This window comes from Coccidioides posadasii, chromosome 5, assembly GCF_018416015.2.
Source record: "Coccidioides posadasii str. Silveira chromosome 5, complete sequence".
Lineage (NCBI taxonomy): Eukaryota > Fungi > Ascomycota > Eurotiomycetes > Onygenales > Onygenaceae > Coccidioides > Coccidioides posadasii.
This window is the reverse complement of record NC_089411.1, coordinates 1,151,703-1,165,244: the sequence shown is the minus strand read 5'-3', so window position 1 is coordinate 1,165,244 and position 13,542 is coordinate 1,151,703. Positions and strand designations below refer to the sequence as shown.

Here is a 13,542-nt window from a genome sequence, read left to right as displayed (position 1 = left end):
TGTGATGTGATGCAAAAAGTTGACTACTAGTGCTTTCCGGGCGCGTAACCTAAAAAATTCAGAGGATACAGATCATGGAACCTCATAAATAAAGTTTGCGAACCTCATAAAAGTCACATGATGCTGACTAAAGAGGTCACATCTTCAGTACTATAAATACCATACATGCATGTGACTGTTTTTTGTAAAGGTGCGCTCTGCTTAATAAGCATCACGTGACTTCCAAGGTCCACCCTGGCTTACATAAGGGGTCCGGGTCATCAAAAATTCCGGTCTTAAGCTGCAACCTGATGGAGCTCTTCAGCTTTGAAGAAGACCGCTGCTGGCTTTAACTACCTAGGCGCGCCTCGACTGATCTCAAACCAAACACCCTTGCCTTTTTGACATGCTGAATCCGTTTGCTGCTCTGGGCCTTGTTGAGAAGGCGCTGAATAAAAAGGACATTCCCCTGGTGGAGTATGGCGAGATATTTCATCTCCGCCTTGGATATCCTGCTGTGATAATGGTAGCCCTCTTTGCCTCCTCCTCCTCCTCCTCTGTTGCAACATTAAATGGTCGTGTCTGACATGCTGACTGTTCCTGTCTATAGACATTTGAATGGGCTATCCCAGACTCACAGCTGCCTCTAGCATCAGAAACCCTCTTGGAGCATGGTATCCCACTCGGCGGTGTTCTGGAGTCCCGCGCAAAAGCCTATGGTGAGCGAGAGACGATAGGTGTAATGCACCATTATGCTGCAATGCGTATCCATCTCATACCACTGTCCTATACGCTCCTGTCACTTGATGATTGCGTGAGAGTCCCATCTGCTGTCAACCCGCAACAAAGCTCACTGGTCCCAAATCCACAAAGATATCTGCTCTCTAAGATCAAGAAACTCCTCAGCCTGCCATTGGGTATGCAGCGGCATCCTATCTGCTCTGATATTGCTCAGTTTCTGTCAAGATATGTGTTCCCAAAATTACCAGACAATATTGAAGACGAGGAGAGTGAGAGCGAGGAACATTTTCAACAACGTGTTCAGGAAGCCCTGGCCGTTGTGCGGGGCTGGGAATGGAGAGCTGGCGATGAGAAGTATATTCATCTTGTGGAACTTCTTATTCAGGATGGGCGATGTTCTGAGACTCTGAGAGAAGATTGAGCTTTCTCAATATTTTCATTTCCTTTTTTTTCTTTTTTGTTATTTCCCCTTTCTATTCCTTGATTTTATATGTTTTGGTTTTGAGAAAGGATAAATTGAGTCATCAGTGACTTGGACTTGCATAATTTATTTATTTGCTATTCTAGCACGTCTCTTGAGCAGTAATGGAATCACTCAGCGATTCAAGAGTGATACGTGATTTCCAGGAAGTGAGCCGATGTGGAAGGCGACGGGCGAATGGGGAGGAACAGCATTGTTCAGGCCTGGAGTTTGCATAGCAGTGGGTGTGTGAGGCTTTCTCAATGTGGCGGCGAGCTACGGAGGAAGAACCGGTCTTCGTACGAAGCGGGCCACGAACGATCGACTGGGCTATGCCACTATCTACGTACGTACATCCACCGAGAAGAACAGTGATGAGGAAGGAAAGGAAAAGAATCTAGCTAGACAAGGCCCTCGTCCCTCTTATCCCCTCGTCCGGCCGCCAGGCAAAATTAGCGTGGAAATTAGCGTGTACAATAGCGTATTTAATACTGGAATTCTATTGGAAACTGGTGTATTTGGCTGGATTTGGCGGTAACCTGTAATTTATTCTCGCTAAGCCTATTTTGGTTATATTACAATTCCATAAGATGGAACTTTTCCCAGCAACAGTCCTTGAGGCAGAGAGTTACTATATAAGCTGAGCAACCATGCAGTGATCTAGGGCTCTAGCCTTTCTTCATTTGAACCCTGTTGCTCTTTATAGTAACACCAGGCATAAACTGCCATAGCTGGCAATGTAATTTGAGAATAAATAAGATCATATTTGACTATTGTACTCTGTAGTAGTAGAGGGTTAGTAGATTTGAAGGTGAAAACATATTTTTAAAAATCAACACAAAAACCAATAAACATGTTTTTAACCAATAGATTCTTATATATTTTAGTGTGTAAATCTATTAGTTAGAAAAATATCACTAATACTATAGTTTGTGATCTGTTACCAAGGCACTAATTTTGCCTAGCAGCCAGATAAGAGGATAGATATTTATCTACTTACCTATAAAAGGTTGAATCAGCTTTGGCTGATAAGATGTTCTTCTTTGTTTGAGAAGTTTATTAATGTACATAAAGTATTCTGTAAAAGACTAATGTAAGAGAGTCAAACCTCTTATTTTTCTAAGGCTCAGCTCTTGATACTATACTGTGCTAGAGATCTTAGGCTGAGCTTTCTAATAACTGCTATTCTTCTACTTAATCTACATCTTCATTGGGTTCCCTGCACATGTAAATATACATGGAAATGAAGAAGCTGATCTAGTAGCAAAAAAAGCTACAGAATTAAATTAAGTTTGTTCAGAGAGATATATATCTCTTACTTATATAAAAAACAAATAAAGGACCAAGCAATGATAAAGTGGTATGAAGATCTCTTTAATAGAGAAAGCTATACAAATTACTACTTTTAGTTCAAAAAAAAACTCAGATGGAAAGCATTAGCTCTTTCTATATCTAAAAAGATATGGTCAACTATCTGTCAATTGAAGCTTAGTTATGGATATTTCAGATTTTATTTAATAAGATTATCTGATTATTTTTCCAGCTTATGCTATTTCTGCAATTGTGTTGAAAATACAAAGTACCTACTACTAGACTGCTTAGCTTATCAAACTGAAAGAAGAAAAATTCAACAAGAACTTGATATTTTCTAACTATCTTTAAATTTTATTTTTGAAACTGAATTAGGCCTAAAATAGCTAGTTTTATTTCTGAAATATACTAGAATAGCTACTAGACAGTGACTTTCTCAAACATGTTAACTTTATTTCTTTAATTTATATCATACTTCTACAAGAATTTTGTTTTTCTTAGAAATTTATTTTATATACTATCTGTTATTTAACTTTTGTAGAGAAAGAACATCTTATATTGTCTTGAAATACTTTGATTTATTTCTTTTTTCAGTTTCTACAATGTGCACTAAATAAATTCTAATAGATAAGCTGCTAGGTAGTCTTCATAGTCACTGACTGCATAAGACTATAATGAATAATAATAATAATAATAAAAGCTATTCTTCTTCTAGTCTAGTTTCTACTTCTATTTTTAGCCTAGTACCATACATACAAATGTTGTAAATATATTGTACACACACTTGTCTACTTTTCTTCTTCTTCCTCTTTTAAGTAATATGTCTGTATATGTAAAGTCTAGCTAGTAGCTTCAGCTTAACTGCTGATATTATATATTGCTTTGTCTCCTACTCTACAAAATAGATGCTTACAGATAGAAGAATAGAAAGAACAGAACTACAAGAGATAGTACTAAAGAAGTCAGTCTTGCATTCATATTCTGAGATATTAATAGCAGCTGTAAGAACTACAAACTATAAATACAAATTGAATACTTATATTTAAAGTTTCAGAGTCTGCTTTAGATATTAAAGCAAGCTACAAAGTAATAAAAAAAGTAAAAGAAATAAAGAGAAAAATACTTATAAAGTTTTTGAACTATTAATATACTTAGAATGAAATAAATAAGAATCTACACCAGTAGTTGAAAGCTGCTCAGAATAACAGCAGCTCAGCTGATACCAGTAAAACTTCTATCAAGTACTTTTATTATCAGCTCTCTGATTGTATCTAATTTAATAAAGAGAATTTACATCTGTATTTAAGCTTTAAAGTAAATTTTATAAAATAAACTATAAATTAACAAATATATTATTAAAAACAAACAGAACTAAGCAGTTTATATAAACTTATAATTAGAGAAGAATGTAGTCAAGATAATACTCTTCTAGATTAAAGCTTATTATAATATAATAAAGTATATATTTAAGAAACTCTTTAAGTAGATGAGATTAAATTTTAATAATTTTTTCTGCTGACAAAAAGCTCTGTAATATTTATATTTAATTAAGCAAGAATAAATTTTTTTTGTAATCTTTTTGTCTGAGTATAACTGTCTTTTTCTTGAATCAGATGTATCAATAAATAACTAGTTATAGAAGAGATATCTATAATCAGCTTTGAGCACTAAATTAATAAAAAGATTTATTAGAATACCAACATCTGAAATCTATAAAGAATATTACACACAACTTCACAAGATTAATTATCAGATACAAGAGTTAAATCAGATTAAATCTTATATATATATGTGTCTTCTTTTTTTCAGGTTTGATACTAGATCTTCTGTTTTAAAGAAGCCTGCTTTTCTTTCTATTAATAATAGTATAAATCTCTCTGCTGACACTAGAAGATAGCTCTAGCAAGCTGAATTAATAGACAATAAGAAAATAGACTTATGGTAATAAAAAGAACTTTATCTATATTGTAGTAGATCAGGTTACATAATATAAACCTGCTTCTATACTTTACTTCAATGCTCACAATATCAAGCTCAACTACAACTTATAATCACCATGTATATTGCACCAAGACTGGAAAGAAAATATATAATAAAGTACAATAAGAAGAAAAATAAATAGCTTTTATTAAAAAGTGCTGACAGAAGCACTGTAAAGAACTTATGCAAAAGAAATAAAGAAAGTTTGAGAAGATATCTGCCATAATTATTATTATTATTATTATTATTATTATTTATTATAGTCTTATGCAGTTAGTAACTATAAAGACTACTTAATAGCTTTTCTGTTAGAATTTACTCAGAAGCTTTTAAAACTTCTTTACAGTTAACTCTTGTTCAAATTGGACAAAACTATATTCATTTGAAAGCTTTCGCTCTATCTAAGAATTCTTTTAATTTTCAGTAGATTTGCCTTGCAAGTTGTTGAGATATAAGTGGAAATAAATGGTGCCAGCTTCGCGCCTGTCAGAATTACTTCTCACACTATTACTCAGCAACCACATGATATTTTCATCTGAAATTTGAGAAATAACCTTAATAGCACTCTTTATACAAATTATCAAATTTACTTTATTATATCTTTATTATTTGTTATATTATTATACTATTTCTATCTGAAAAATCTCTTACTGGACACTTTTTTATTTTGATTTTTCTTGATAAGACTCTTGCTTACTCACATTTTTGTTAAGGTGTGTTAAGAAAGCTAGAGTTCTTATCTTAATTTTATCTACTCTTATCTTATCTTCTTGCCTCTTCTCATCTGATCTTTGCTCCCCAGGCTTTGTGCCAGCACTAAATCAGCTCTATCAACTTGATATTCTTGATATAGCTAAACCAAATTGATTTCTGCAAATTCTGACCAATTTCTACTAAATTCTAGTATGTGTTAGGAGAACTAGTCATAGATTACATAGGTTTTTCCAGGAAGAGGTACAAAAGAGCTAAGTAAGTTCAATGCTCACAACTAATAGAAGAAAGTCATGCATAAAATATAAAGATTCTCTAACTAGAAGACTGAATGCTAAAGTTTTCATAATTTATGTGAATTGTGTGTTTCTTATATATTCAGAGTCAGGGTCATATAAATACTTCTGAATATCTGATATTATCTGATGCTTGATTAATCTATAGCTACATTTATAACACTATCTCCCCCTCTAAAGGTCTCAGACTTTGAGGCATAGAACTATTAAAGTGGTTTTTTGTACATTATTATTGTAGCTTCTCTATTATTGGTGAAGTATTATAAATTTTTAGATGTGCAAGTCTTTACATTTCTACTGCTTATCTATATAGATATTCTGCATATGTATTACTACTGGTTGCAGTAGACATTTTTTATTGTAGAACAGTAATTGTTTTATTATAAAAGTTCAGCATTTTATCATATACTTATTTCTTTATTTATTTATCTGTCTGATTACTATATTGCTTGTTGTCTGTTGTCATATTATCTATTAACAAGTTATAGAACTAGCAATTTTAGTGCATTATAATATAAGTATAAATAAAAAGTTCTTCACTTTCTTTCTTCTTTTCTTTCTTCTACTTTGTCTGAATATAAGTATTGTTATTTCTTTTAATTTTTAGCTTATCACAATGTTATTATTAAAAGATTCTGTTCTTTATAATAAAGAAGATGCTCTTCTGTGTTCTGTCTACATATACTTAATACTCATAAACTGTTTGAATAAGTCTGAATCATGTATATAGAATACTGATAAAGAATCTTGTGTGCATTATCTAGAATATCAGATTCATATCTGTTATAATATATATATCTTCTTGTCTGTTTCTTTTATTGTTCTGATACAGATATAGATTCTAAAGTCTATTATCAAAGTTGTTTGTCAGCTCTTATGTCTTTAAGAAGAGTATTATAGCTTTGATATAGTCAATTTGTGTTGTTCTTATAACATTAAGTACATAAGCATACTTATGCAAGAATTTTATAGGCTTGACCCTAAAGCTACTAAATATCATCATCATCAAGACCACTTCTGTTCTTAAAGAATTTTTTATAAAATATCATCATTCTGTATCAAGTCATGAAGTCAAGATTATGAATCTTGTATTTAAAACAGATTCTGTCAAGAATAATCTGTCTAAATCTTCTTATTTATCAAGTTCAGTTTATACTATCTTGTCTTAAGTTGAAAAGAAGATTACCAATATTTGTATCTTACTTAATTATCTTACTACTTATTTGACAAGTGAGATTAAGACTCTTTAAGATAGTACAGAAACTGATCTTATAGATCTTCTTTACTATCTTTACTTATTCTCAGACTAACTTCTGCTTAGATTAATCTCATATCTTCTATTAACTGTCTGACCAATACTGTTTCTTCTGGTTTTTATAGTATCATGAAAGCACTTTATTCTTCTTGTGATTCTTCATCCATTATATTTACTTTCACTGCAGTGTCATCTATTATTATATTAAATATACCTGCAACTTCTAAGTCTTGCTTATCTATAGCTGGTTCACTACTGTCACAGCTGCATCTCAGATACTCTTACAGTATATTTTCTTGCTATTAAAATTCTTGATTTTGTTGATGTATTATAGTCTTTATGTTTGTTTTTTATTATATTTATCTTTCTTTCTGTATATAGATTTATTTATTTTCTGGTAATTATATCTTTGCTTTAGATAATTCTTAAGAGTCTCTTGTGCATTTTCAAGATTTTTCTCAGATTCTTATGTTGATTTTTTAATAGAAAATTCTTTCCACTTCACTAGATAATATCTTTTGTAATAGTGCATCTTGTTGTCTAAGATTTTATTTATTTTCTACTTGTGATACTTATCTATCAGTACTATGGAAGAATATGCTGGCACCTCACTCTTTCTTGTGCAGTATGATTCCAACAATAAGGTATAGAACATTTTGTGAATCTGATAGCTTAGAGAAAGCTTCAGTTAATATATGTTATTTTCTATAGCTTCTATTACTGAGAAAGATCTATAGTACTTGTTGTTTAACTTCTTGTAAGAGTATATCATTTATAAGTTTCTTGATAACAATATTACTTCATTATCAGATATATATATCTTATCTTAATATCTTCAGTTATAGAACTGTGCTTGATCTTCTTTTGCTTTTATTAAATATTTTACCAGACTATCTCTTAACACAGAGATTATTCTCAGTCTTCTGTTAAGTATTATCTGTATGTTATCATCATCAGTCAACTTCTGAATCTTATTTAATTCGCTAGATTCAAAGCTGTATATTGCTTTAAATAAGAATATGTATGTTACAGAGTATTCTGATTTGTTGTATGCAAATTCTGCATACACAAGCTACTTCTTCCAATTATCTTGTTTATAACTATAATACATACAGAAATATCTCTTCAAGATCTTATTCAGTATCTCTGTTTGGCCATTTATTTGTGAGTAAAATGCTGTGCTGAGCTTTCATCTAACTTTTATATGAAAATATAGCTCTGATTAGTATTTACTTGTGAAGATAAATCCCCAGTTCAAAATAATATTGTTTGGAAATTTAAAGTCTTTAAACACTCTTCTTAATAAGAGATTCATCATCTCTGGCACATTAATCTTTTTTCTATATACAAGAAAACATGCAAGCTTTATAAATTAATTTACAATAATCAGAACTGTATTATATAAATTTCTCTTCTGTTTACTCAGAGAAAGATCTGTTATAAAATCTATAAATATTAAACATCAGAAATTACTGAATATCAGTAATAATGTAAGCAGCTCATATAATTTGTATGTTAAAGTTTTCTCTTGTTAATAGATTTGACATTTATATATATACATCTGAATATCTTATTGATTGTCAATTATATTTTTGTCAGAGCAAGATAAATATCTTTATTATATTAAAGTAAATCAGTAAATAAATTATTATAATGAACTTGTAGTAGTTTCTGCCTTAGAGCTAAATTATTAGAGATGTAGATTCTGCCACTCTTAATCAAAAAATCTTGTTTATCTATTTTTTACTCTGACTGCTGAGATTCTATTTTATCAAATCTTGCTTATACAGAGAAATCATCTCTTTATACTTCTAGCAGCAGATTTAACATACTTATAATTAGTTTATTATAGATCTCTTTGTCTTTTATTACCATATTTATATATATATGAGAAATCTAGAATCTTCTGCAATTTCTTTATTAAGTCTTTCCAGCATCTCTAATTGGTGCTCTCTGGACTAACTTAACTATCTTGATACCACTAGATCCTCTCTACACCATCTCTATCTTACTGCTTTGAGCAGCACAAGTAGTATGTACTTAAATATCTTCTTTATAAAAGAAAGTTTCTTTAAATAAATTTCACTTTGGAACATCATCTGTGTAATATTATTTAAGTATATATGTCAGCAGACTAATATCTTCTTTTAATTTAATATAATCTGGTCTTCATAATAATACATCAGCTGTGTTATGCTTTCCAGAACAGTAGAGAATCTTAAAGTTATATATCTCAAGAATCTCTATTCATCTTATATATTATTATTATGCTATCTTGTTTGTGAATATTATAAACAAACAAAGATTTATATAGTCTGTAATAATCTCTACAGAATACTTTGTTTCTTCTAGATACTGTTACTAATAAATAAATACTTAGATAATAGTTAACATTTTCTTATCTAATATATTATAGACTTATTGGATCTGGTCAAACTTGAATGATTAGTAGACAACTGAATGTTACTTATTGTTAAACAGCTGTAGCAATATTATATCTGTAGCATGTTCCAAAGTGTCCATCTTCAGATATATTCTATATTCTGAATTATAATGGTGGATGACAGATTCTCCAGAGAAGATCACTTTTAATATATAAAATACTTCTCTAATAGCAGATGTTAGAAGAAATGATTTCTTCTTTTATTTATTTTTACTATATTTCAAGAGATCTGTTAACAGTATTATAATAACTGAGTATTTTTATATGAATCTTCAATAGAAGTTTGCAAAACTCAGAAATATCTGAATATTATAAAAACTTTATGGCAAGAGCCACTCTATAATTATCTGTATCTACTTTAAATTCATCTTAATATCTTTATTATTAATAATATATCCAAGAGATAAGATTATTCATCTTTTGAAAGCATATTTAGCAAGCTTTATAAATAACTAGTATTTTCTTAGATACTTTATAACTAGTCTAACATGTTTCTCATACTCTCTCTCTGAGACAGAGAAAATATGAATATTATCTAGATAAACTATATAGTATACATCAATCAGATCTGCTAGTACTCTATTAATATAGAACTAGAAGATTGCTGGTGTATTTAATAACTTAAAAAATATGACAAAATATTCAAAACTCTTAAACTTTGTACAAAATGTAGTCTTTTATTTATCTTCTTTTTTGATTCTAATTTAGTGATAGATGTTATGTAGATCTATCTTGAAAAAGTAGTGTACTTTCATCAACTGGCTTAATATCTTATCTATTAATAGCAAAGAATAGTAGTTCTTTATCATAACTGTATTAAGATTACAATAATCAATGCAAAGTCTGAGTTCTCTATTAATCTTAAGTGCAAACAACACTGAAGCCTCTGCTGAACTTTATAATAAATATATTTAACTCTTGCATAACTTGTTCTTAATGTACTCTTGTAGAATCTCTGTTTGCTTGAGTAAAAATTTATAGATTAGTATGTATGAGGGCTTGCAGCTATCTTTAAGAACAGTTGAATAACTAATCTCTATTAATTTCAGTAACTCTGCTACTTTTTCTTCTGAGAAAATATCTTTATAATCTCTTAATCACTCAGATACTTCTGTCAAGACTTAATTATTATCTGATACAAAAATAATATAAGAAAGTTTATTCTTAATGCACATTACTTAAAGAAATCTATCTGTATTCAGAAGTTCTACTATTTTCTCTGAGAGTTAATAATATTATATCTTGTTCTTCTAGTCTATATTCAGGTTGAAATCTTCTAACTACAGCATATCTAGAACTATATTCATGTTGACCATATTAATCACTACAAATATATATCTTACTGTCTTTGTGATTCTTATAAAGTCTGTTATAGTAAGTTAAGTTTTGTAGATACCATATCAATCAGTCTTAGCTTCATTCAACATCTTAATAACTTCTATAGATATTTCTGGTTGATTCCAGTTCAATTAAAACACTGGTTTATAGAAAATACTGTTTACTGTAGTATCTGAGTTCAACAGTGCAGCTTGCTTTATAAGATTATCTGATAGTGTAGTTAGTATGGCCAACAGACACATACTGTGTCTGCTTGCCTTCTTTATTTGACTAACACTCTGTCTTGCTAATGTTTGACCTGGATCTTGCATGAGCTTTACAGCTCTAGTCTTTACTCAGTCTTTGTTTTTTTTATTTGTTTATTAGAACTTGTTTGAGTTATTTATACAGAACTTTACTTTATGATCTGATTAACTATATTTTAAACAGAGCTTTTTATTTATTTATTATTTGTGTTTCTCTTTTAATATTTTCAGAAGTAATTTTACTGATGTCTTCATTTATGAATAATCTTCTTTATTATCTTGTTGAAACATATCTTTCTCTTAAGAGATTAAGATTTTCTGTTTCTTCTTATTTTTGGTTCTTGTTTTACTGACTTTACTTCTTCTTTTCTAGAATAAACTCAATAAGCATCACTTATTCTTGTAGTTTTATAACTATTTTTGGTTGATATTGCAGTTTATTCAGTTCAGCTCAGATGATTGATCTGAGCTTCATCCATAGAAAGAGTATATAAAAAGATTCATCTGATAAACTGTTCAGATTCTGTTTGAGTTTGGCAATATATATAAAAAATAAGAGTATGAATTAGTTCTCTTATTGAACAGTATTATAATAGTGCTGAAAATTGCTTTAAGTTAAAAAGCTTTACAAGCAATGTCTAATAGACAAGATTCTCATGTAGTTCAATTTGATATGGAAAAGACTGAGTTAATCTACTTTACTAAATTGTTTAGTGAAGATAACTCAGTTAAACTACATGATCAAGTTTTTAAACCAAAAAAGCTAGTAAGATAGTTAGGTATTTGGCTTGACAATACTCTTACTTTCAAGAACCATGTTGAAATTAAGATATCAGCTGCTGAAAGAGTTCTTAATCAAATAATCAGACTTTCAAATACTGAAAAAGGTCTTACTTTTCAAGCTATGAGACAACTTTATATAGCTTGTATTACTTCAGTAGCTGATTATGATGTTCAGATTTGGTGGAAAAATCAAAAAAATCTTTTTTATAAGTATGAGAAACTTCAAAACTCTGCTTTAAGAAAGGTTCTAGGAGCTTTTAAAACTTTTCCAATTTATGCTATAGAGATTGAAGCTGCTATTCCTTCTGCTAAAGTAAGGTTTAATAGACTATGCAGAAACTATGCTTATAAACTATTAAAAATACCAAAAGAATATGCAATCAGAAAAAGAGTATCTTCTAGCTTTCCATCTTATAATAATAGTGTTGATCTTGATTTGGGAAGGTTTTTAGATTGGAATCAATCAGAATTAAGTAATGAATATATTGTACAACATCAACTAAAAGAAAAAGAAAAAAAAAGAAAAATCAATAAACAAAAAAGATATCCAAGTCAACTATTCAGAATTTGTTTAATGATTTCAAATATATTATCTTCTCTAAAAACAGAGAGAATCAAAGCAAAATAGAATGCATCTTGTTCTGAAAATCTAGCTGATTTGATAGATATTCAAATTGAAAATTCAGACAAGAAAACAGCTAAAGATAGTCACATAAATAAAATTAAAAATCTAGATAAATAGATCTTTAATCCTCTATTCAGATGGATCCAAAGCTGAAGAAAGTCAATATGCTGGTGCTGGTGTATACAATCTACAAGATAATATTAGATTTTCATGGAATCTAGGAAAATATCTTGAAGTCTTTGATGCAGAACTGTTTGCTATAGATAAAGCATTTAAATTAGCAAGTTCTATCTCTCAGTCTTAATCAAGATCAATATCAGATATCTGGATGTTTTCTGACAGTCAAGCTGCTATTCAGAGACTCATGAATCAAGATCTTAATTCTGGCTTATATTATCTTCAATCTATAAGAAAAACTGCTAAGTCTATTAAAAATCAGCAAATTAATCTACATCTTCATTGGGTTCCTGCACATGTAAATATACATGGAAATGAAGAAGCTGATCTAGCAGCAAAAAAAACTACAGAATTGAATTAAGTTTGTTCTGAAAGATATATATCTCTTACTTATATAAAAAGACAAATAAAAGAACAAGCAATGATAGAGTGATTTGAAGATCTTTTTAATAGAGAAAGTTCTACAAATTACTACTTTCAATTTAAAATAAAACCCAGGTGGAAAGCATCTACTCTTTCTATATCTAAGAAGATATAATTAACTATTTGCTAATTAAAGCTTGGTTATGGATATTTCAGATTTTATCTAATAAGATTATCTGACTACTCTTCCAATTTATGCTATTTCTGTAATTGTATTGAAAATCCAAAGCATCTACTATTAGACTGCTCAGCTTATTATATTGAAAGAAGAAAAATTTAACAAGAACTTGATATTTCTCAACTATCTTTAAATTTTATTTTTGAAACTGAATTAGACTTAAAATGGCTAGTTTTATTTCTGAAATGTACTGGAATAGCTACTAGATAGTGGCTTTTCCAAATATGCTAATTTTATTTCTTTTTAATTTGTATCACATTACTACAAGAATTATTATTTTCCTTTAAAATTAATATTATGCTCTATCTGCTATTTGACTTTTGTGGAGAAAGAACATCTCATATTGCCTTGAAATACTTTAAATTTTTTCCTTTATTCAGTTTCTACAATGTATACTAAGTAAATCCTAACAGAGAAGCTGTTAGGTAGTCTTCATAGTCACTGACTGCATAAGACTATAATGAATAATAATAATAATAATAATAATAGTGCTGTATTATATCTTGACTACAAGTTATCTCAGATTTAATGTTGTTCTTACATCATATCTCAAATTTATTTTATGATATGAGTAGTTGTTCTCTCTCTATTCCCAAC

At 29.5% G+C, this 13,542-nt stretch overlaps 1 protein-coding gene across 1 annotated transcript; it reads left to right on the top strand.

The window, feature by feature from the left end:
• Nucleotides 1-307: 307 nt before the first annotated feature.
• Nucleotides 308-1,677, top strand: D8B26_008347 (uncharacterized protein). Its single transcript, XM_066125824.1, has 2 exons — nucleotides 308-505; nucleotides 590-1,677. The coding sequence occupies exons 1-2, from the start codon at nucleotides 386-388 to the stop codon at nucleotides 1,139-1,141; spliced, it is 672 nt and encodes a 223-aa protein (XP_065981908.1). The 5' UTR covers nucleotides 308-385; the 3' UTR covers nucleotides 1,142-1,677.
• The last annotated feature ends 11,865 nt before the right edge of the window (nucleotides 1,678-13,542 follow it).